Source organism: Copadichromis virginalis, linkage group LG14, assembly GCF_057382275.1.
Source record: "Copadichromis virginalis isolate Kocher_CV1m ecotype Utaka linkage group LG14, C_Virginalis_male_GT1.1, whole genome shotgun sequence".
NCBI lineage: Eukaryota > Metazoa > Chordata > Actinopteri > Cichliformes > Cichlidae > Copadichromis > Copadichromis virginalis.
Genome location: NC_140631.1, coordinates 2267816 through 2291906, shown reverse-complemented (window position 1 = coordinate 2291906; position 24091 = coordinate 2267816). Strand labels below are relative to the sequence as shown.

The following is a 24091-nucleotide window of genomic DNA, read 5'->3' as shown; positions in this document are numbered from 1 at the left end:
CATTGTTCATAAAGTCGTGTTTATCTCATTTAAGACCTGAGGATTTGTCTAATGTTCTGGTACATGACTGTAGCTCAGAGTAGATCATCCAGATCTTTCTGTGGATTGTCCTTAGCCACTGTTGACACTTTAAATGCAGAATCTTAAATCTTATTTCTTGGAATTTTGATTGGATATTTCATGTTTTGTTATTAATTAAACAAAGCATCTGTCATATCAGTGTTTATTGGAAGTTTACATAGCTGTACAGAACTTTTGGCTGTTATGTGTTTCAACATGGAATGGATTAATAAACATACAAGTGGTCATAACAAAAACAGAACACAATGTAAAAAATATGAAGACATGTGCAGATTCATTAGCAGTCTTTGGTCGCTCGGTATGCTGTAATGTGCAGTCCCAACATCTGCTTTTTAAAAAAAACGTGTAATTAAAATGAAATGTGAGATAGCACCCAGATCAGTGGCATTGGTGGACGTAGAGCGGACACAAAAACAGTAATGACAGTACAGTAACTCACCTATGTAGCTTAAATACAATAATGAATTTCGTAAGGGGTGAGTATCCTGGACCAGAGATATAGTCTGCCAGAGCAGCAGCACAGTGTGGGCTAAAGCAAGATGTCAGTTCTGCTCCTGAGTCCCACCTGCTTGGCTCTAACTGAACTGCATATGCATGGAGTACTAAAGATAATAAAACATAGTGGAATATGATTAAGGCTTGTCCTCGTGATCATCACTAACAGATTTATTTAGATTCATGATTATAATGTGGAAGTACAAAAAATATCAAATTTCTTCAGGCGATCATAGCAAAGCTCAATTTACAACTATCAATATGATAAAAACCACAGCTTTGAGAAGTTAATGTTTTTAGGGCTACGGCCCAAATCCGCTCTCTCTTTCAGTGATACAAAGGCCGCGTGATTGTTGCTTTTTCACTCTTTCAGGCACATTATCAAACATCTTTAGTGCAACTTCATTTTTTTTTTGGCTTACAAAAGTAAACACTCTTTTTGCATTTGAATTTCGTAAGGGGTGAGTATCCTGGACCAGAGATATACTCTGCCAGAGCAGCAGCACAGTGTGGACTAAAGCAGGATGTCAGTTCTGCTACTGAGTCCCATCTGCTTGGCTCTAAAAACTTCTGTAAGTTATAAAACGTACAGCACGTGTAGCTGAATGTGGCTCAGTCTCTGTGACATGGCTTTGTGCACACCCATTAGTTCTTGATGAGGTAAAACAGCTGTATAGTGGTTTAAAGGACTGTCACCAGCTGGCAGGAGAACACAACCAGAATTTGTTCTGTCCACTTAGCAGCAACATGTAAAATGAAATGAAACAAACTCCTACATGACATGACAGGTTCTCTCTGCACAGGAAAGAGTCCAGAGTCTAGGGGGGGTCGTGTGTTTTGGAGATGAGCTGAAGAGAATCTATCGCTCTGACTTGACCTTGTAGCGGAGGACAAGGTAAGTGGCCAGACGTAGGATGATGAAGAAACTTCCCAGGACAATAAAATCTACATAGAGCTTTGCATCCTCCACATCTAGCAGCTGCAGAACCTCTTCAGGCTGTTGGAACTTACACACCGGCCCTGGACACTCCAGCTCTGTGCGGTTCATCCCATAGATAGACAGGAGGACCCCTTCAAAGCCATACCTACGAGAGAGACGAAGTCTTATCTGTAAACAGCCCGGTCACAATAGCTCAAATATTGCTTACTGTTTCTGTAATAAATGCGGATGACTTTGGTAATCAGGCCCAGCCATCGAGGATTTGAATGCATCTTACAAATAGTTAGCATCCTATGAATAACTTTTGGACAAAAAATGCTTGAAAGGATCAGTCAGATACTTTATAATCTAAGTGTCAGTGTCAGCGCAGGTAGACCCTGTGGAGTGGAAAGTAGTGGACCCAAATGCACGAAATGTGGAAACGGAACTGGATTTTAACAAATGGCGTGCCTTTTATTGAGGCCGAAAAACAGATAAATGAGAAACTAATCACAAAAACCTAAACCGGGAAAACGAAATACACAAAAACCAGGAATTCTAGGAAATACATGAATACCTGAGACATGGACGGTTATCAGTGGATGATAAGCAGACGAACCGATGGGTAAGAAAGCAGAACACACATACACAGAGGGTAACGAGGGAAATACACAACAGAAGAAAGACACAGCTGAACCTAATCAGACACGACGAGACAGAAGAAGCAAAACAGAATAGACTCACACAGGACGCGGAACTATCACAATAAAACAGGAAACCAGAGATGCAGATTGACAGAACATAAAGAACAGAGGCAGAAACATGGGAAACAGAACCAAACCTACACTAGAGACATGACACACTAAACACGGGAGGCACAGGAACAAAACCTAAGAACTAGAAATCACTGAAACATAACCAGAAACTAACTGAAACGAAGCACATTAATAATCAAAAAGCACAAACACAGAGTCACCATGACTGCACAGAACCAGATGTAAATGTGTTAACAGTGTTTTACCATTAGTTATTTGTCCACTAATCTCCACTTATTACAGTAGGCTCAAGCATTTTGTGCTGGAGGGCAGCAGCTGGTGCTTCACTCGATGCTGCAGCAGCAAGCTTTGTGTTGCAGATTGTTTATATTTTTATGAGTGTGGTTTTTTATCCATATGAGATTGACATCCTTGTCTTAAGTTAACATGAATGACTGAAAGTGACCAAATTAAGCAAAACACTTAAGATACCAACTCTTCCAGGTTTTGGCAGCTGCTAAAGAAATAAAACATTCACAAATCATATATTAATCAGCCAAACTCAAATACTGTTAACTTCATAATCTTTGGGGCAAGAAAACATAGTTATATAATTTTATGATTAAAGCTGAAAGTCTGCTCTTCAATCTTTTCTTAAATGCTTGATGTAAAATGTGCTGTGATGGTGTACAGACAGAAAAGCAATGTGTCATTCCTCAAAACCCTGTGGACCCGACTGAACCTGCAGCTGTTCCTCCCAGCGACACTCACCTGACATAGGAAACATAGGAGCTCCACTGCAGATACTTGGGGATTGTGTCAAAGTTGACAAAGAATCCAGAGAACAGCAGCACAGGGACAGCTGTAACAGGCCCTACAAATGTGGCTACCTGGGAGGTGTAGAGGATATACATCGTGTTACATCAGCCAAGAAAATGTGTATTAAACAATGCAAACATGCACTACCTGTAGTGAGGTGGAGGCAGCGCCAACCAACAGCCCAAGAGACTGGGCTACCAGGGCAGTGCAGGTGGACAGGGCTATGAAGAGCAGGTAGCGACTTGCCTCAGGAGGCTGCTCTGTCATCCAGTACACTATGCTGCAGTACATGATGGGGCAGATCACCTAAAATAACACGTTCATTAACTGATGTTTAGTAGAGGAACAGCGAGGACACCCTGTCACAGATGTTAAAGTGTGCTGCAGCTACACTCGCATCCAAACACAGAGCCCTCAGCTCCCGTGCCAGCCAATCACAATGACTGGAGTACTGCACAATGGTTTATTTAATAGATATAAATGTTGATGGATTTAATACAAATTAAGGTTGTACTCAATGACAATGATGGTCAGCAGGATCAAAAGTAGCTTTCCAAATCACTGTGACATTTACCTCGTTTCCATTTCAATCCATGATAACGCCCACGCATTACATCTGAGAACGTTTGAATCTGCCGCTCTACAGTGTAACCAATAACCGACACTTGGGTGACTTCTTTGACATGACGAGACCCAACAACAATGTTAGCAAACTAATCTGCTCCTACAACCTGCAAACACCATCTGCTAACACCAGAGTACAGTGTTGTGAAGCTAAGTGGATATATTTTGTTGTTTGTCAGCACTCAGGCCCTCAGTGAGTAAACCCACCAATCCAATCACAGCACTGCCAGCTCACCTGGAAGGGAATATCAGCCATGGTCTTGGCCAGGTAGTAGGCTTTCAGGCTGTACCAGTAGTTCAGATGCTCCCTCAGGAATACAGACATCTCCAGAGGAACTGCCAAAAGCCCAAAATGTTTACACACATTTATGAGATTTATCATAATAGTATCAACAGGGGAGGAAGTCCATAACCTCTCGATCATACTCACAGGTCAACACAGTAGGCATGAGTGCTCCAAACATGAGGAAGAGCATAGAGAAGAAGAGAAATCCAGTGTTGTTAAACACCCTGCTGGCATCATTGCCAATGTTGAGATAGAGCAAACCTATTAACACACCTATGCAGATGTGGGATATCACTCTGAGGTGGGTCAAAACCTGAGAATGGACGACAGCAGAGAAAGAAAACATCCATGATCAGGCTCGTTTCAGGTAAGAGCACATCTGATCTGTTCGTGACAGCTGTGATTATTGAAGCGATCCTTCCACCCACCTGGTCTCGACATACAGTTATGAAGGTTCTCTTGAAGAGGATGCAGAACTGTGTTAGCGTACTTGTGGCAAAGGTGTGGCTTTCTATGTGCCTGGCATCCTGGAAAAATGGAAGAAATGATCATCGTCAACTCAACACAAAGAATCCTGCAGTCAGAGCTGAATCAACTGGGTAAAAATAGAGCAACAGACCATTTTTATGGGTTTCTGGTATTGCCAGAACATATTGGTTCTACTTCCTGCTGTCAGTTTGTCTTTATTGACACAGCTAGCATAGTGGCCTGGTGATTAGCACCGTCGTCTCACAACAAGAAGGTCCCGAGTCTGAATCCACTGTCTGGCCTTCCTGTGGGCAGTTTGCATGTTCTCCTTGTGTCTCTGTGGATTCTCTCCAGGTACAGTTGCTGGAATTAGGTTAAACTGGTGATTCTAGGTTGTCCACAGGCGTAAATGTTTGTCAGTCTCGCTGAGTGTACCCTGCTTCCTGCAGACCATATCAGCTGAACTCTGTGTTCTTCTGTTGGGACTTTTGTGGTCTCTGCAGGCTTTGGTAGTTCTTGGTTTTTATAGTTAGCTAAGCTCTACCCATTTCCTGCCAGCCCTTATTTTTCTAGTATGACAGGTCCCAGTTTGGGTAATGGTTTCCTGCTTTGGTTCTGAGTTTAGGAAGCAACACAATCATCCAGAGAAACAGAAATGGACACAGCTAAGCTAAACTGTTAATGTGAAAGGACTGTAAATCAATCTAAGACTAAATGGCGAATGCCTTGATGCAGTGGGGCAGGGCCACATTCTTGTGGTTGGCAGGGCACAGCAATGGTTCAGAGGAGTTTGATTTAATTTTAAATGTAATTTTAAAACAGCAGTACAAACACTGAGAGATCTGCTGAGCATTGGTGCTGCATGTTTTCTGGTCATCCTGGAGAAGAAGTACCTGTGTTTATTGCACTGAATCACCCTCGTTTCAGTCATGACCACTAAGCTCCAGGAGTTTCTCGTCTAGGAACAGGTACTGCAGGAGCAAACTGCACCTAATGCACCCCACTCAGATAATGGTCAACATGGTTCTTTAAACTCTGTTGTAGTGATGTGTCGGTCACGAACGAAATGGCTCTTAGAGCCGGCTCCTTATCGCGAGCCGTGGGTTTTTTTTTTTTCTTTCTTTCTCTCTCTCTCTCTCTCGCTCTCTCTTTTTTCCCGCTTCACTCCACAGCGAGCCTTGTGCTTTACGCTGAGCAGAGGGGGGAGGGGCGTTAGTTACACTCAGTAGCACAGGAACAGAGCGGGAGGGAGAGAGAGAGAGAGCAGGGACAACAACGTCACATTAGAAAGGTATAGTAATCATCCACAACTATTTTCAGTAGCAGATGATAAAGGATTCAGAAAGTTTATTCATGCAGGTCCATATGACAGAGAATATGCATGTTCTTTTTGTTTTCATATTTTAATTTATATTTAATTGTGTTGTGGTTTGCAGTGTTTTGTGTTGTTTCACTTTAAATTTGTTTAAAAAGAAAAAGCTGAAAATTTAATTAGTTAAAAGTTGAAATGTGAATAGTTGGTTTTTGTATTATATGATTTATTTATTACATTTTATGTGGAGTGAATAAATAAAAGTATATTTACGGTGGCCCCTACAGACAAAGCACGTACAAACTCCAAAACACGTACAAACACAACAGAAGTGCTCCAGGATGCTAGGGCGCAGTGTTGAGCCTTTGTTATCTTGTGGCTACACAAGCCAGGAAGTACCAACGACCGGATTTGGTGTGTGGTAGTAACAGGTAAATGAACATATTTTAAATTATTTGAATATATATAAGTGCCTGTGTATAAATACACAAACAATACACACATGCTTTCAATTGTGTAATTTAAGTGATCTAGTAGCTCTGCTTTGGAAGTTCAGTTAATGCTAGAAATGTGTTTTGGAGTTTGTACGTGTTTTGTCTCTAGGGGCCACCGTATATATTTATATGTAAACATATATAAATAAAACCACTTTTTTTTTAACTTTAGTAATTCCTTTTGTGCATAATTTTATATTATTGTTAATAATAAATTAATTAAAGCAACAAAACAACTTGAAGAGCCAGTTCGGAGCCAAAAGAGTCGGTTCTCTAAAAAGAGCCGGAAATCCCATCACTACTCTGTTGCAAATAATCCTCTCCTTCCAGAACAAGCGTCAGCATGTGGTTCTGCTATGGAGGACTGGGTGGAAGAGATCAGGGACTTGTAGATCGGGCTAATTTTATTTATGATTTGGGCAGCGGGAATCTGTCTTCTAGATTGTTATAGCACCTCCATGCCGCTCCCCACTGGTTGTTGCTGCCTTTCAGCCTTCAGGAGCCCCCCCAAGAGTCTGAAGGCACTCTTGGGGGGGCTGTCCGCTCCAGCAAAATACCCTCACTGATAATACTGTGAGTAATAAAATAAATCAATAAAACAAAACGATTGACAAGAAGAGCGTACAGAGACTCTATAGTGGTCGTCTTGGTAGGGCAATATGTCCTAGCAAGTTTCTTCCTTGCTCGATGGCACTGCTGTCACTGTAACTTCTCTGCAGCACACTCTCCCATGTGTGGAATAGCATCTGTTACTTACAACGGGGCAGATTGTTGCACAGACTGATTGATTCTTCTCCTCTAAAGCACACATTCCACCTTGGACTGCTTCAAACAGCACCGGGTTCAGGTCTCCATACTCTCCTGATGCCACTTCAATGACTGAATCACAAGCAAAAGCAGAAAGACGTGAACAGAATGAACTCCCTGGAAATGCTGCTATCATGCAGAAAAGTTGGGGAACATGAACTAGCAATAACAGGTACTGTAAGGTGAACATACTGAAGTCTGCAGGGTTGTGGTAGGTAGGACAGTAGAGGCCGAGCGTCTTCAGATAGGGTATGAGGTAAGGGACGGTGCCTTTGTAGATGCACTGTCCCTGACTGAGGATGTAAAGCTGTGGAGCAAAAACATTCAGGTTTGACAAAAAGCAGCCTCTACAGAAGCTTACAGAACTGCAACTTATTTTTCTTTACATGGCAGTGGTGTATATTAAAAGGTGGAGATAGCTATGAATGATATCACCCACTGGTTCTCAGACACTTGGCTCCAAATACCAACATGGTGGCAGCCAAAACAATACGCTGAGGTTTCAAAATACAGCGTCTATGCTTCTGTCCATTATTTCCTCCTTCATTGGCAGATACACACCTTGTCAAACATCTCAAACAGTTTGGCACTGGGCTGGTGAATAGTGCAGATGATGGTACGCCCGCCCTGTGCCAGAGAACGCATTAGGGACACCACCTGGTAGCATGACACGCTGTCTAAGCCACTTAAAACACAGAGACAAGATCCATGAATACCGGTCTAAAAGAAACGGAAGAGTAGACAAATCACAATGACTTGCAGATTCACTCTGTCACATAAGAGTTTAGCTAAACATGAGAAAGTTTGAGGATGATATCTCTCTATTAAAAAAATCTGTCGTTATTGTATTAGCTTAGTAATTTTGGAAACATGTTTTCTCAGTTGTCTGCAGATTTTAAAGGAAACGGACACACTAATGATACACTACCATACAGGATGTACACCGTTTAAGCTCCGTCCTACAACCAGAAAACGTGGCTTTATGTAAAAACTGGAAAACTGCAAAAAATAACATAATTAATACATAAAGTAAAATAACTGTATGATTTTAATTGTTAATCTGTTAAATTTAGATAAGTCTATAAACCTTAAAGCTCCCACATAAATGTTACTATAATGGCTAGCCATAGCGGCTAGCTGCTACCATGTTGGTTCATGTTGCTATCAGTTAACTGCTAATAGTTTGACAACTAAAGCTAATGCTCTTGTTGCTGTTTACAACATCAGTGTTTTTCTTACATTTCTGTAATTGTTATTGAAGCTGCTGAAATGCACCGAATGGTTCTCTGGATAAAAGTTTATATGAGAAAAATCTAAGAATCCGAAACACAAACATGTGTAATGTTAGTTGAGAGGCTGGAAGACTGGATACCAAAATTGTACTAAGAGCTGGAATGCTAACAGCAACCTTTTGAAGTGCTGAATCTAGTAAGCTATTGTGTAAAACTGTCGGAAGCTCAGGTCTGCACACAAAGATGAAGGAAAGTACTGACATTTCATCTGTATTTGAAAATGTCTCGAGCAGCAGCTGCATTTGATATAAAGAAACATGACGAGAGAGAGAGGTGCGATTTAAAACCAGGTATTCCAGTTCTGACACTCACTGAGTCTTTGAACCAGCAGTCAACTATCAGCATGTGATTTTATGGAAGCACATCTCACATAATAAAAAGATATAATTTAGGTATACAATCGGCAACACATCATCTCCTCCCCGTTCACCTGGTGGGCTCATCAAAGAACATGACTGGAGGATTGTTAACCAGTTCGAGGGCGATGGCCAGACGTTTACACTGACCACCTGACAGTGAGCTGGTACGAGTGTGGGCGCAGTCAAGGAGCCCTAAAGCAGTCAGAATCTCGTTCACCTGAACAGAGAAGAGAGAAAGGCACAGTGCCGGATTTCACTGATTATCAAAGCACCAATAAAAAATGTCTTCTTTATATTTATATCTAAACAGGGAGAAAAAACATGAAAATGCTCGGCAGGAATAAGAATGTGGTGCTACATAACAAAATAGATGGTGAGTAATAAAATACTGCTTGTGGACATTATGAGTAAACTGGCTGGTTCAGTTTACAGCGCATGGTAAACTGCTCTCACCAGTTCCTTCTTCACATCCATAGTTTCATCCAGCTTTAAGTTGGCTGAAACCTGAGCAAAGAGAAAGTAGATCGCATTAACGTAATCACAAGCTAAAAAAAGCTACGAAACAAAACACAAAGCCAGGTTCAGATGCTACACAAAAGCAACGCTTCAAAATGTGCTCCGAGGCTGAGTTTACGGCTCACCATCATGGCCTCCCTGGCAGTGAGGTGTGGCAGCAGCATGTCTTCCTGCATGATGTAGCAGGACATTTTCCTGAAGGTCCTCAGGTCCCTGGGTTTCCCATTTACCAGGATCTGACCCTTCATCCCTGTTTCCCTGAGCAGCACGAAGGACAGATACCAAACATTTCACTGCCCAGACAAACTTTATTAATTAACTACACCTTATGTTTGTACCACACAGGCCTCATTTATGTCATCAGAATCAGAATCAGAATACTTTATTGATCCCTGGGGGAAATTATCATAACTGTATCAGAAAGTCGGCTCACCTGTACCCTGCTAGAATGTTCATCAGGGTGGACTTCCCTGCCCCCGATGGTCCCATGATCCCTATAAGCTCTCTGCTGCAGAACCTTCCTGACAGGCACTTTAATAAGGCTTTGAAACCTGCAAATAAGTGACAGGGTATTCATGGGAATGAGCAGTGATATTATATTACTCCACAAGAACAAACTTTATGTAAGCATAATGCAAATACTCATGTTAAATAGGAGCTACTAGTTCCAAAAAAAGCCACTTGGAATAAAAGACTTCACCACTGCCCCATCACCGAACAGAGCAGGAGTCCGTGAACACATATGACACAGATGAAAGTCAGTCTTGGGGCAGAGGAGGGTTGTAAAGTGGTTTGTAGATGCACAGCAACTGTGGCTAAATAACATAAATATTGAGTCCTCAATTAAACATGCATAGAAGGGTTTCCACTGAGATGTGAGCTGGTGGGGCCAGGTGTTCCCCACTGTGTTACAAGCCGGGGCATGAGAGGATCCCTACTTTCCCTAAACACCAGGGGCAAGCAGGGACAAGAAATGAAACTGTTCAGTTAGCTAACATATCCTATTTTTCTGCTGCTCTGTTCATCATTTAACACGTATAGGAACTGCTTAAAACTTTAAAAGAAATGTAAGCACAGGGGGAAATGTTTTGAGCTAATACAACAAGGTAAGAATTTGAGGTTCAATATTCCACCTTCCACTGATTATAACATAATTATAAAATAATGTCTTCAGAGCTACAGTCGCACATTATTCTCTACTAGAAGTGGCTCATATGGAATAATATTAATACATGTCTGACAGTAAAACTGACCAGTAAATTCAGCTGGCAGATGCATCAACACTTACAGTACAAATATGGTTGGTTAAAGTGGATGAATGTCCTCTGCACTTTGGGATGGTGATGACTGATGATCCCCAGTAAACTTCCCACACTCCCAACTCTGGATTCACCGGGGTCACATTTTCTGAGAGGTTGATAAATGCTTTTCCCACTACACAATCTGACAGCCTCAAACACATTGTAAGTAACAGTTGCCTCAAGGCGCTTAATTTTAGGTCCAAGTTATAATGAATCTGAGATTGTTGTACAAATGAGCAGTAAAAACTGGCCCTTGCTTTTGACAGTAAGCTGTTATATTACAGTAGACTGTGCAGAATCACGTGTCAATGTCAAGTTTACCAGCATCAACATGGAGCACCAACTATGCTGTGGGTGAGGGTGGTTGTTTATGGTTCCTTATACAAGTCTCTCATAATTTAAAACAATTCTTCGATGTCTTCTAGTTTATGGCTGAAGTGATTATTGAGTGTTTTTGCTTTCATATGTGTTTCTCTCTGCTTTCTGAGTCTCTATACTAGTTTTTGAGCCATTTTCACTCACTATGTGTTAACAGACCTCTCTGCATTGAATCATATCTGTTATTAACCTCTGTCTCTCTTCCACAGCATGTCTTTTATCCTGTCTTCCTTCTCTCTCCCCAACCAATCACAGCAGATGGCCCCGCCCCTCCCTGAGCCTGGTTCTGCCGGAGGTTTCTTCCTGTTAAAAGGGAGTTTTTCCTTCCCACTGTCGCCAAAGTGCTGCTCATAGGGGGTCATATGATTGTTGCTCTGCATGTATTGTTATAGGGTCTACCTTACAAGTCTTAAGGTGACAGTTGTTGTGATTTGGCGCTGTATAAATAAAATTGAATTGAATTGAATTTCATAATACCTTGGTTTCTTTCTAATTTTATTAATTTATTCTAGTATCCGCGGCACCATTTTTAGTGCGTGTTCCCTTAGTAAAGCTGTGACGTTGTCTTGTTATTCAGACAGATTTCTGGTTATGAGTTTGCGTTCCCTGACTTTCCAGCAATCCACAGGACACTGAGCAGCACATCCCCAGTGTTATTGTTATCTGTGTCATCTTAAAATTCCTTATCTCTGTGTTCTGTAAAGCTTGTCATAAGTCTAAAGAGTGCATTTTCTTTATATTGCCCAGAAGTAAAGTTAATTAAACAACTCATGTGTTTTGTGTCTGTTTGAGTTCAAAGTTAAAAAATCATCAATCTTAAAAGGAACTCTCTGACTTACTGATTAGAAAATGAATTGTTTTGTTTTGGATGAAAATGTCTCTCTCTCTCTGGGTGGGGGTGAGTAAGGTGTACTGGGAGGCCATGTCATGGTCCCTGTGCCTGCCCAGCCGGCCTCACAAGGCTACACTTGTGTTTTTTCTCTCTTTCTCCCCCTATCTCTCTGCCTGGGTGGAGCTCACAGCTGGCTCCCGCCCTTGGCTCTCACAGCTGTTGGCGATCAGCTGATTATCCATCTTCTATTTGAGGCTGGGTCACAGATCCTCTCATCGCGGGATGATTGCGCTACTGACGTTAGTCTACCTTTCCAGCTCCCGTGGTCTTACACCTTTATGCCTTCGTGATTTGTGATTGATGTCTCCCTTTCCCTGTTCCAGCTTATCTTCCCGGACCTGTGACCTCCCCGCGGTACGAACGTGTGTGAGGACGTGAGCGAGCGTGAGAGAGAGAGAGCCTTCCCCTAATCCCCTGGAACCCTGAATTTCCTGTCACTGTATATATTATTGCACGGGTGTGTAAATAAATCGTGTTCTGAGACATCAACCTGCTCTGCGCTTGAGTCCCTGCTTTCAGCTCGTGACAGGCCAGGCATCCAGCAAAGACAAAGGTCGCAAAGGAAATGGCCTGCTGTCAGTTATATGTGAGGCTGGACACCAAAGAAGGAGAGAAGGACTTGTATTCATTGGCTGGAAAAGATGTGCAGCTTGTTTGGATGTTTAAGGATACAAATGGAAATGTAATAACACGTGAAGAGAGGCTGCTTAGAAATACAAGGAGGGCTTCAAGGAGCTGATGGTAAATGGCCTGTATTTGTATAGCACTTAGCTGATGAATGTAGAACATAAGACAGGAAGAAAGATGTGCATTAAGACACGACCTGCCTGGACAAATGACCAACAAACTTTTGTACGAGTGTTAAAGACTGGTGGTGCAAATATTCTTGAGTGAGGTTGGTTCAGGAATCTTGCATTCAATCATAAATTCAGTATCAGATCTAAAAGTTAAGGCAGTGCATGCAAGAAAATCAAATACACATAACTTTTTATTTGTACTGACTAAAGTACATGCAGTAATAGCCACAGCATCTGTGTGTTAGTCTCTGTGAGCGATGTATGGTATGGATTGATCGGGGGTGTGAACAGGGTGGATCGTGGGGAGGGCAGCGTGTCAGAAACAATCAGCCTCGCCTCCTCTGTGTGACGGGGAAATAAGAAAAATCAGTAGCGATCAGGGTTACAACAGCTGGAAGCACACACTGCTGTCAGTGAATGTGTCAACGTTTCATCTTCTGGTGATTCAGTCGCAAAGAAACACACGAGAGAAATATTAGTGAAAAATGATTTTTTTTGTCAGCTGCAGAAAGCAGATAAACGTCCTGCCCAAATAAAGAGTCATAATTTACCCACGATGTGTGTTATTGTAGGCTATACCTCTGGCAACAAAATATTAACAGTTTAAATGAGTCTGCAAAACTACAGGAAATCATTGTCATTTATAACATGTGGAGGGTAGACCTCGTGCTGTGTTTGAGCCAGTGTCATCAAAAACGTGAGGAGACATACCCGTGACTGCACTGCACCTCATGCATCTTAAAGCTGACAGGCAAGGAGAATGATTTGTGTACCTGAGTATCACTACAATGCACAAAACTACTGAGCAGCCCATTATGACACAACCAAATCCAGTTATGTGTTTTCTATATATTAAATAATATAGATGCCTCTGCAGCATGACTGACAAGCTTACACAATACATTCAGAAACCTTCCCACCTAAACTGAAAGACTGAGTGCAGATTTAAACCACTTATTAATTATTTCTGTCAGCGTTGCAAAACCGTTATTTCCACATCTCCAGTATCAAATGTGAAACGTGCACCCTGCCGTTTACTGTGCAGCATGAATGCGCTGCACAGCAAACAGAGAAGACACAGGCCAGAGATTTCCTAACACTTTATGTCAGAGGCGCCTTTTAAGCCTGAAGGCAGCAAATATTTAACACACAGCGCGGTGACAAAAGCTGAATGACTGAATGGAGAAACAGAGAATGATTCCACATGAGCCGAGCGTTCACCGACTGAAGCAAACACAGACTTTACTTGGGTGAACACCCACCGATACTGATGTTGGTCCAAGTTTATTTTTGTTTTTGACATCCATTAAATAACTCTTATTATTTAATTTTATTATTATTAGTTTGAAGAAGTACTACCGTGTCCGTCTACTGTGATGTCTCCCGCTTAGAAACAATGAATGATCTAGCTGTTCTCGACTTTTTAAGCATTGTGCTAGCTCGCTGTCTCTGGGAACACTTTTAGATACATGCGGTTTATTTTGGGGTTCATCCATCCACACATCTACTGTCTCGTGTCTTGATTTTGCCTTTTCACAGTATCTTTACTCAGGTAGAAACTGGTTAAAGTGGAAAGCTGTATATAAAGGATGGTTAGAAGTCTGTTACCTCTCCTCCTCCAGCACGGTCCCTCCCGAATGGTGTAGGAGATGTTGATGAACTCCAGGTCAACAGCTGAGCGTCGGGGTAGGTGGGTGAATCGCTGTGCCTCAGTGATCTGGTTCTCAACCTTCTTCAGGTGGGTCAGCATGGATACCTCCTGTTGTGGCTGAGGCTGAGCAGCAGGCTGGCTGTCACCATTACATATGACCACCTCCTCCATAGGGAGGCTAACAGAGTCAAGTTCCAGTGCCTTATTATCCATATTAGATCACAGACTGTGGGTGGAGGAGTGTGGGGAGGAAAGAGACGAGACAAAAAGGAGAAGGGAGGTCATTCACGGTTCAACGGTCTAATTTTACAGGTGAGGTTTTGTGCTTGAGTTAAGTTATCTATCAACGCTGAAACAACAGAACAGCAGAGAAGCTGAGCCAGCGAGCAGCTCTGCTCAGAACAGAGACGATGTTTTTGCCCTTTTCACTGCTGGCTTGCACACTGTTTCAGTTTCCCATCCACACTGCTGTGAATTATGAGGCCAGCAACCAGCTAAAAATAGGCTGACCAAGTCATGAAACGTTATTGGTGCTTAGGCAACAAGGCCTACCTGGATAGGGTCAGGTAAAAAAATAAATCAGCGATGTTATACCACAGAAATGTACCTGGTTAGGTTTACATCAGGACTTGTGTCATAATCCATAGTAAACCTGTATGTTAAAGGAGCATGTTGGGAGTGACAGCCACTAACGCCACTGCACCAGCACAAGTCACAACATGGCACAAACACAGCACTGGAAGCATTCTTCTGATGATGTCATTCCAAACATCTGAGGTTGTATAATGTTCATTATTTATAAAGATTTGCTTTATGTGAATGGGTTACATTTAATTAGGCATAGAGATATAATTATGACTGAGCCTGGAATATCATCTACAAGAGAGTTAAAAAAAATTGAATATGCATCAGAGAGCAGGGCCAGGGAGTCTTCCTCTTCCTCCTCACATGTATTCATCATCAAAAAATGGGGAAAAACAGAAGTCAGAACATGCTGTGGAAGAGAGACAGAGGTTAATAACAGATATGATTCAATGCAGAGAGGTCTGTTAACACATAGTGAGTGAGAAAGGTGACTGGAAAGGAAAAACTCAATGCATCATGGGAATCCCCGGCAGCCTACGTCTATCGCAGCATAACTAAGGGAGGATGCAGGGTCACCTGGTCCAGCCCTAACTATATGCTTTAGCAAAAAGGAAAGTTTGAAGCCTAATCTTAAAAGTAGAGATAGTGTCTGTCTCCTGAATCCAAACTGGAAGCTGGTTCCACAGAAGAGGGGCCTGAAAACTGAAGGCTCTGCCTCCCATTCTACTTTTAAATACTCTAGGAACAACAAGTAGGCCTGCAGAGCGAGAGCGAAGTGCTCTAATAGGGTGATATGGTACTACAAGGTCATCAAGATAAGATGCGTCTGAAAAGTAAGAGTGTGTCCAAAAACTTTGCTCCAAAACTCTGAAACAGCTCGCCACCCTCTCTTTTGCACCCTGTAACGTCCCTAAAAGTTAATGTGTGCGTTCCGGCTCTGCTTTGAGTTTTGTTGTTTCACAGGTTCGCGCGTGTGTGTGTTCATTCTTGCACAAGCTTTGATTAAGTAATTTCTTTATTTCTTTATTTGTTGAGATCCCTGTATTAATTAGGGGCTGATTTCTTGCTCTGAAAAGCACTAATAAATAAATGTTACTTGCTAGGTTATATACTGCTAAGTACTTCTTTGTAAATACTTTCATTTTACGTAAAGTACATGGAAATTCAATTTAATTCTAAGGAAATTAAAGCCTTAGTCCTGAGCGGTGTTATAAAATGTTATTAATAATATTATTAATGCTTCAGGTTCAGCAAGAGGATACTGATAGTTTGCAATCAGTATGAATTTTGTATTTGTAGCAGCTAACAATTAGTATGATCTATTAATCTCTCAGGTTTATATTTTATTAATACTTTCAGTCTTTTGATCTATGTAATGTGATGCAATTAATGTTCCATTTTAATGTTGAAGTTAACTAATCTATGAGTTGTGTTTTTTTAAAGTCCATTTCCCCAAACGCGAGAATCACACAGAAATAATAAAAAAAAATGATGGTTAGTAACAAAGACTGTCTCATCCACTTGGTTTATATCAATCTGTCTTCTCAACATTGACACTCATGCAAATTAGAAATGTCAGGTGATTATTTTAATACTTGCTCTTCCAGGCAGTGATGTTGATCCAGTCTGCAGCACGTATAAAATGCCTGTAATTCCACTTCCTCTCCACTATCAGTTATAACATAAATTACATCCTGGTTGTTCTTCAAAGTTTCATGAGCAGGTTGCTTTATATTAATCATATCATTTCCTTTTGATGCATTTCAGCCCATGATGAATTATATCTTTGTGTTAAAGTTAAGATAATCCCGGGATCTGTAACAACAACAAGTTCTGGATCACAACAAGTGTCAACATTTCTTTTAATTTTCATGTCATCTCTACAGAGGAAATTTCATGAAACACTGTAGTATCTAAAAACTACGCTGCAGATAAACAGTGACTCCCAAAGTATCCAAAACTAATACGAGGGTTTCTTCCTGCTACAGTAGGTGTCACCATGGCAACTGACTGGTGAAAAAAACACCACCCACAACTGGTAACAATGGGTGCTTATGAGCTGGCGTTCATCCCCATGGTAACCAAAGGAGGTGATGCTGAAGACGAGAGACCACAAAATCACCACTTACTGATTTCCTACATAATGAATTTATCGACCAATCAGTTCCAAGAATTATTAGATTAACCGTGTTCCTATTTTTTACCTGTTGGCTACATTCAGTTAAGTTTTATTTATCTGGTGCAGTTGCTTCAGCCTGTATCATGTTTTTAACCTCTCGATATTTTTCTGATATTATAGTTTGTAAAATCAGCTCCTCGGCTGCTGGTAGACCGTTCTATGACCGGGTTAGGTTAATTAGGTTCTGCCACAAACCCGCCCTTTGATCTGAACACCACATTAGGAATATTGTAACTTATTGGGAAACCCTGGGCTGAGTGACCAGTTGATAAACACCTTTATGTGACCACATGATTCCTGATGTTAATGAAGCCGTATCCAGAAAAAGAAAATATATGTATGCTGAACTTGCTTTGTAGTACATGTACTTGGAGAGCTACGTCATGTCAACAACAGGTTTCCTGTGTAGTTTGAAGTAAGTGCCCAGTTTTGATTAGTTATCTGTGGACAATAAGGAATACCCACACTATCCTAGAAAGGTATTACAGCAAGACTGTAACGTTCATTTTTTCCACTACCAAATTTGTTTTATTGGATTATTGATCCAATTCCCCTTCATATGGTTTAGTGCAGTGGTTCCCAACCCCGGGGCCACGGACCGGTATCAGTCGTTTGGTACCGGGCCGTGAGAGTTGAGGCTTGGGTGTGAAATCTATGGTTTTCAGGATTTTTATCGGTTTTTAGCTTTAACTTGGTTTCCCTGGGTCTTTTGTCGTGTGTTATGAATAAATCTTCTTCTTTTTTTTACCGGTACTGGTTTGTATTTATCTGCGACACCTTAAAGGCCGGTCTGTGAAAACATTGTCGGACGAAAAAGGTTGGCGATCACTGGGTTAGCGCACTAGAAAAGCTTTCTGACAGAAGGTAAAGATCTCCCGTGTGCAATAACCTTATTCTCAGTTGTCAAAGTTGAGATCACTTGGGTGATAAGTCCCAGCCCGTCTGAAGCACTGACAGTAAAGACAGAATCAAGGGTTGCTTATGCTGCCTTGTTTTAAACGATCTCGCAGCGTTGCAGTTTGACTGTTTGAACACAGATAGAGATCCCTGTGTAATTAACACTGTTTTTCTGTCCTGATCTTAATTCCATGTTACAAATACCAGAAATTAGATGAAGAAGATTGATGCTAATCTTACAACTGTATTCTATGAAGTAGGACACCGAACAATAGCTTGGTGTAAGTTCTGAAATCAGTGAGAAAAAACTGTCCTGGGTTACTCCAGAGCGTTCTCACTCCCGAGGCGTAACATGTCGACGTTTTGTCACGTCCCGCGGCGTTCCTGAGGAACGCGAAAGGAGACCTTCGGCGTTCTTATGGTACGCGGCGGGTTATGGCTGGAATCCAGTGCAATGACGCTCCCGCGGTAGTAGACGTTCCAGCCTTGTATTCCAGCCCTAAACCTAACCTTATCCCTAGCCCTGACCATAACCTTATTCCTGACCTTAACCAGGACTTTAATGATGTTAAATAGCGTGTTTCTAAGCGATTTGAAGAAAAAGAGCGAACATGTGTAGGTTCAGTCCAGACGGTTCTCATATTTCCTCTTTTTCCGAGGTCGTCATTTAGGAACGTGGTGGGTAGCCGAAAACGTAATATGGTGACGATTTGTCACCTAGCGTAAAATGTTACGCTTTGGGAGTGAGAACGGGTTGGTTACTCCTAAGACGGTTGGCTGCTTTACTGAATACTGCTTCATATTTCCAACTGATATTGCTTTTGTTCAGTTTTGTACATAATGCATCGCTATTCTAAAACACACCAGGACTCACATTAGCCAGAACGTTTTTGATTTCACCATTCAAAAACCTGAAGTACAACGCTGCCTCTGACTGTCTCCCATTCATTAAGCCAAGTATAAAACAAGACATGGCTTGTATGTTTCTTCAGTAAGATGTAGAAGTATTGCTGTTGTGCTCTGAAGTATTACTTGAGGAGCGCAAAAGCTATTGATTTAATCAGTGACAATGAAGCGCCTTGAGGCGACTTTTGTTGTGATTTGGCGCTATATAAATAAAATTGAATTGAAATTGAATTGACAACTGATAATTCAGTATAACTAAGTTGGAAATGTCCTGAATAGATTTTCTTGTGATTATTAGTTCATTAGTCTAGATTAAATGTAAACATCTGTACATTTCATGGGAAAAGACAGCTTAGGCACGACCAGCGTCACACAAAACCCACTTCTACTATCCATGCAGAACTTTAAGCAGCAGAAATATGCAATCTCCTGACGTGACTAATGATCACTGAAACTGAGATACGTCTAATCTACTTTGTTCTGCACACACAACTGTAAAAATGGTTCCCAAGTCTGAGGTGGTACAGTAATTTGTCCTTTTTGAGACAGAAGCCTCATTTAATCACTCATGGGGTTCTTAATCCGCTTGGGGATTAAAATGAACTTTCTTTTATTTCCTTGATCTGCAGGAGGGGCTGTAGTTACTGCCTTGGGAAAAATCTGCAGAGTCAGGCACACTACCAAGCACCCAACCGAGGTAACGTATGGGAATCGACTGCTCCTCTACGTGCCTTCCACGCACATGGGAGAAACCAGAGGTCTTGGTGTCAAAGGGTACAAATGAGAAATGAGACATGTTATGTATGCCAACGTGTCACGAGTCAGCTTGGATGGTCCTGTACCGCTCTGGAGAGAGGGAAGGTCCACGGAGGGAAGAGAGGATAAGGAAAGAACTCCATGACCTGGGATTAGACTGCTTTAGATTATCTACTGTACTGCTGTTACACTTTTTTCTGACTCCAAGGCTTACAGTTAGATGAAATAACTCTCGCTCTGCAGGCCTACTTGTTGTTCCTAGAGTATTTAAAAGTAGAATGGGAGGCAGAGCCTTCAGTTTTCAGGCCCCTCTTCTGTGGAACCAGCTTCCAGTTTGGATTCAGGAGACGGACACTATCTCTACTTTCAAGATTAGGCTTCAAACCTTCCATTTGATAATGCCTGTAGTTATGCATTATCAAAACCCTTTCCTAGAGTCTCCTGTCTGTACCACATAATTTCTCTAAAAACTCTACTTTCAGGATGTTCCACTTTATTCATGCTTTGTTAGCCTTTGGCTTTGTTATAGCTTCAAGGTGACAATTTTTTGACTCACCATTCAAAAGCATGTGTGGAGCACGAAAAAATAGTAATCAAAGTCTCTAATCAATGATATACATAAGTGAAAAGTACACAAGTATCTTTTCTTTGTAGGAAAACTCATATCTTTAATAACACTCCAATAAGTGTCAGTGAATTTGTTTTGAGCTGGTCTACTGTAGTCTGCTTTTGTTGCCTTGAGATTGCAGGTTAAATCTAAGTGGTTTTTCCTCCACGTGCTGGTCCTTCTGACCCCGGGATGATGGATTGCCTAGTTGGCGTTGATGAACCTTGTTCTGCTAATGAGAACTTTCAGCAGGTGAGGACTGCCTCATGCGCCGCTGCACTGAGAACGAGGTGAAGTACACCTACACGATGAGAAACTCACTGGAGAGAAAGACTTTTTATATGTATCGGGAAACAAATCACACCAACAACTGTCTAAAAATAATTTGTATTATAATATTAAGGAGACAATCAGATGACCAAGGACTTAGCAACAGCGAGAAGTAAAAACTCTTTTAACTGTGAGAAACGTGCAGCCACAGCAGGTTCAGAGACGGACTTTTCATACTTGAGAGGAAACAGACAGACAGATGGTTTAACTGATTTTTATCATTGGGCTTCATGGATAAACACAACTGGGTATCACCTGCATAGCAATGCAAAGCAATGACAAAGTTTGGTGTGTTCTGTAATAATAATGTTTAAGGAAGTAAGAAGTAATGTAAAAAGTGCAGGTCCCAGCACAGAACCTTGTGGAATCCCATGACTAACATTTGCACTCATGAAAAATTGTGTGTGGTTGTTTTTAAGCACACGACACTTCCAACACCCATGAACACCACTACAACCACACATACAGAGAGAGAGACCCAAAGAACCAAATAGTGGTGCAAACACATAAACAGACTCGAAACATAAAGAAATTGAAAATGACAACAAAGAGAACAAAACAACAACAAACTGAATCAAACAGTGATGGAGAAATGACCGCAGCAAAGCTGGATCTGTTTGCCTCATAATCCATCCACATCTCACACAAGCAGATCAACCCATTAAAAATAAATAAAGCTTTTAATACATGGCATTACACTTGGGCCAACGAGCATTGTAACACCCATCTGTGGTTGAAATGCCAAAGTACTTGTACTATTGCTCCTGTCTCCTACAAGCAGACATATTTTCTACAAGGGCTGATTAAAGGATCTGAGTTCTCTTTTTTAAAAATGTAAGACTTGCAATTAAAGATATCAAAACTTTAGTGGATAAAAATGTCACTTTCTATACAGTAAGGATAGCTCGCATTATTGCACATGAACAAGTCGTCGAAGAGAAAGGAAAGAGTACTACTAAAAAAGCCACAACAGCTTTTCTGTGTGTTGCATCTCTGTGAAATATGACAGATCCTTACATCTGCTGGAAAAACAGGATTTCTCTTTGGAACTTAAACATGGTCGGATTGTTCTGCTAAAGCTTATAGTAGAGCAGGCTGTTCTTACATGACATGAGAACAGTGACCATAAGGATAAGTTCCAACCCAAGAAAGTATGTTAATACTACTGATCTCCCATGACTTTGAAAGAATGAGAACTAAATCACTGAAAAGGCTTTGGCTGAGAAAAAAAACATGAAAGCTTGTGCACATTCCTACAGTTACAGCACAGAGAGGCTGATAAGCTATAATAATTTTTACATGTAGGGACTTGAAATTATTTGAGTGAAAACATGAATATGAATCTCCTTTTTTCTTCCTGTAATATGAGAAAATTCAGCTAATCAATTTACTTCTAAGCAAACTTGTTTTCTTTCAGGGCTTCACTTCAGTTTTTACCCAACAGTTCATGTTTGAGCTGCTTTTCCATCCATATCCGTCTTACACTTACCCAATTCAGGGTTGCAGGAGCGCTGCAATTTCACTAAGATTGAGTTCAAATATTCTTCCACCAGTTTTCCTTTCTGTACTTGCATTTCAGTTGCAGATTCAGACAAGTCAGTGTTTAGCTTCCATCTATGATTTTAGCTGAAACACATTAATGAACAAAATATACATCTTATTTTGAAAGTTGTATCCAAGTTTGCATTACTTCCCTGATTAGTACATCCTTGCTGAGCAACATGTTAGCATAACTGCAATTATTGTAAGCAGGAATAATAAAAATACATAAACTGTGTTTTCATACGTTTTGATTTTCTTTAAATGTTTCTGACCAGGTTTGACTCTAAATGCAGAGTCGGTGTACAAACCGATGCAGCTTAAATTCATGGTAAGGCATCAATAAACCACAATATGTTATTCAATGAAGAGAAATCACCTGACATGCCACTGATACACAGGTATCGTCAGCTTGTTGTCTGTAGATGCAAATCATTAAATATACTAAAATTTTTGTAACAGGCTTTGTTGTAGAACAAAATCTGCTTATTGTCACTAATGTTAGCTATTGATTATGTTAGACACAGGTTAGCTTTATGAAGCAGGATAAAACTGTCATTTTTGGCTAGGCCCATTCAAAATACAATGCTCTAGCTAAATGTTACACAATACCAACCCGGTTCAAAAAGACATTTTAAGTATTTTAAGTAAGCTTTAATATAAAGAGTGCAACACAGATTAAGACATGGGCAGCCTGTCAGCAGGAGACACGGAGAGAAGAGGGCAAACAAAAAGCTTACAATGACTGCTGTCGGGTGACTGTCCTTCTCGGTGTCTGTCAGTATGTTGTTATCTCTCCGGCTGCAGCATCCACTACCAAACACCTTCCAGTCTGCCGCATCTACAGCATCTCTGCACGCTGAGCAGGGCAGAGCAGACTGGGAGGGGAGGGGTGGGGCCTGGTGAACTGATGGAGGAGGGACACTGGATCTGACAGGGGAGGAAAATTCTCCTTTACTTCGTAGAAACATGGATTTCTGCATTTCTAAGCTTTATCATGAGAGACAGGTGCCGGCTTATGTTTCTGTAACCCACATTTCCAAAGCCTGTAGCCTTATTTTACACTAACCCCTGCTTCACAATGTGCAAAGTGAAGTCATTGGGAAGGTAAAGAGATGATTTAAAGATGATTTATGGTATTTGCAGGTCCTGCTGAACACTAAACAGTAGTAGCCTGTAACTGTGCAGCCTACGTATAATGTAGAGATACAGCAGATGCCACCGTATCTACTGAGTGAAAGTCAAGGATGGGAATTTTTCAGAGTCTTCAAAGATGTGACAAGTACAGCAACAATGGATAGTCTTAAAATCAAGAAATCATTATCTAAAAAGTGCATTTTGTATTTACTCAGGTTATCTTTGCCTAATATTAAAATTTGCTTGATGATCTGAAATGTGAGTGTGACAAATGTGCAAAAAGAAAGAAAGAAAGTGTCAAATACCTTTTCACAGCACATCCCTCTCTACCTGGGACATGCCCTGAACACACCTGGTGTCAAACAGGGACGACGGGGCCCTTCAGACGTGTTGCTTCACTCCCAACAGTGACGAGATTTAAACACAACAGAAAAAAAGGCGACTTGCAAAGAGACATTTTGAAAACCTGTGTTTACAAAGTGAATGAAAACTTTATTGACTGAGTCAATTTCAGGTGAGAAGTTGCATTTCCACACTCTGCAGTTAAGATTTGTTTTCAACACCGTCATACAAAGGACGCACCAGGAAAATGACTAAGGCTTCCCCTAAAAAGAAGCGAATACTGAGAGATTAGCTCATTTTTGATAGGAGCAAGCTATGCAAGCAGTCATTGTTGCTGTGTGTTACTTTGGACACTAAATGAAGTTTAGAAGGAAGAGTAAAAATCCACACATGTATGTAATCTGTCAAATTCTCCTCATAAAACAACATATACATTAAATATTTTCTGTAAATCCTTGTAGAAAACACTGGTCACAGTTTCCAGGCTTATGTACCCTCATAAAGATGTAACATGTGAAAATGTCACTCAACAAGAGTCTGAAAATAGTTTTGTACTAACTGTCATAA

The 24091-nt window shown here is 41.0% G+C and overlaps 1 protein-coding gene across 2 annotated transcripts; it reads right to left on the bottom strand.

The window, feature by feature from the left end:
- Nucleotides 1–207: 207 nt before the first annotated feature.
- On the bottom strand, nt 208–22877 carry LOC146693203 (ATP-binding cassette sub-family G member 4-like). Of its 2 annotated transcripts, XM_085478996.1 has the most exons (16): nt 22786–22877; nt 21996–22132; nt 14204–14472; nt 9661–9778; nt 9353–9485; nt 9165–9215; nt 8783–8928; nt 7622–7745; nt 7253–7367; nt 7011–7132; nt 4408–4506; nt 4124–4292; nt 3929–4029; nt 3217–3375; nt 3022–3140; nt 208–1661 (listed from the first exon to the last, which is right to left on the bottom strand). In XM_085478996.1, exons 3-16 carry the CDS (start codon nt 14457–14459, stop codon nt 1436–1438), a joined length of 1938 nt encoding a protein of 645 aa, XP_085335122.1. In that variant the 5' UTR covers nt 14460–14472; nt 21996–22132; nt 22786–22877; the 3' UTR covers nt 208–1435. The 2 variants fall into 2 exon arrangements, with proteins under 2 accessions (XP_085335122.1, XP_085335123.1); XM_085478997.1 differs by lacking the exon at nt 21996–22132.
- Nucleotides 22878–24091: the final 1214 nt, after the last annotated feature.

What these genes read in the sequence shown, in the direction of transcription:
- LOC146693203 (XM_085478996.1), bottom strand. Translation starts at nt 14,459, where the DNA reads ATGGATAATAAGGCACTGGAACTTGACTCTGTTAGCCTCCCTATGGAG. An exon ending in AACATTCTAGCAGGGTACAG is followed by an intron (nt 9,486 to 9,660) that starts GTGAGCCGACTT and finishes CGTGCTGCTCAG; the next exon opens with GGAAACAGGGATGAAGGGTC. An exon ending in TGTTTGAGATGTTTGACAAG is followed by an intron (nt 7,368 to 7,621) that starts GTGTGTATCTGC and finishes TTTGCTCCACAG; the next exon opens with CTTTACATCCTCAGTCAGGG.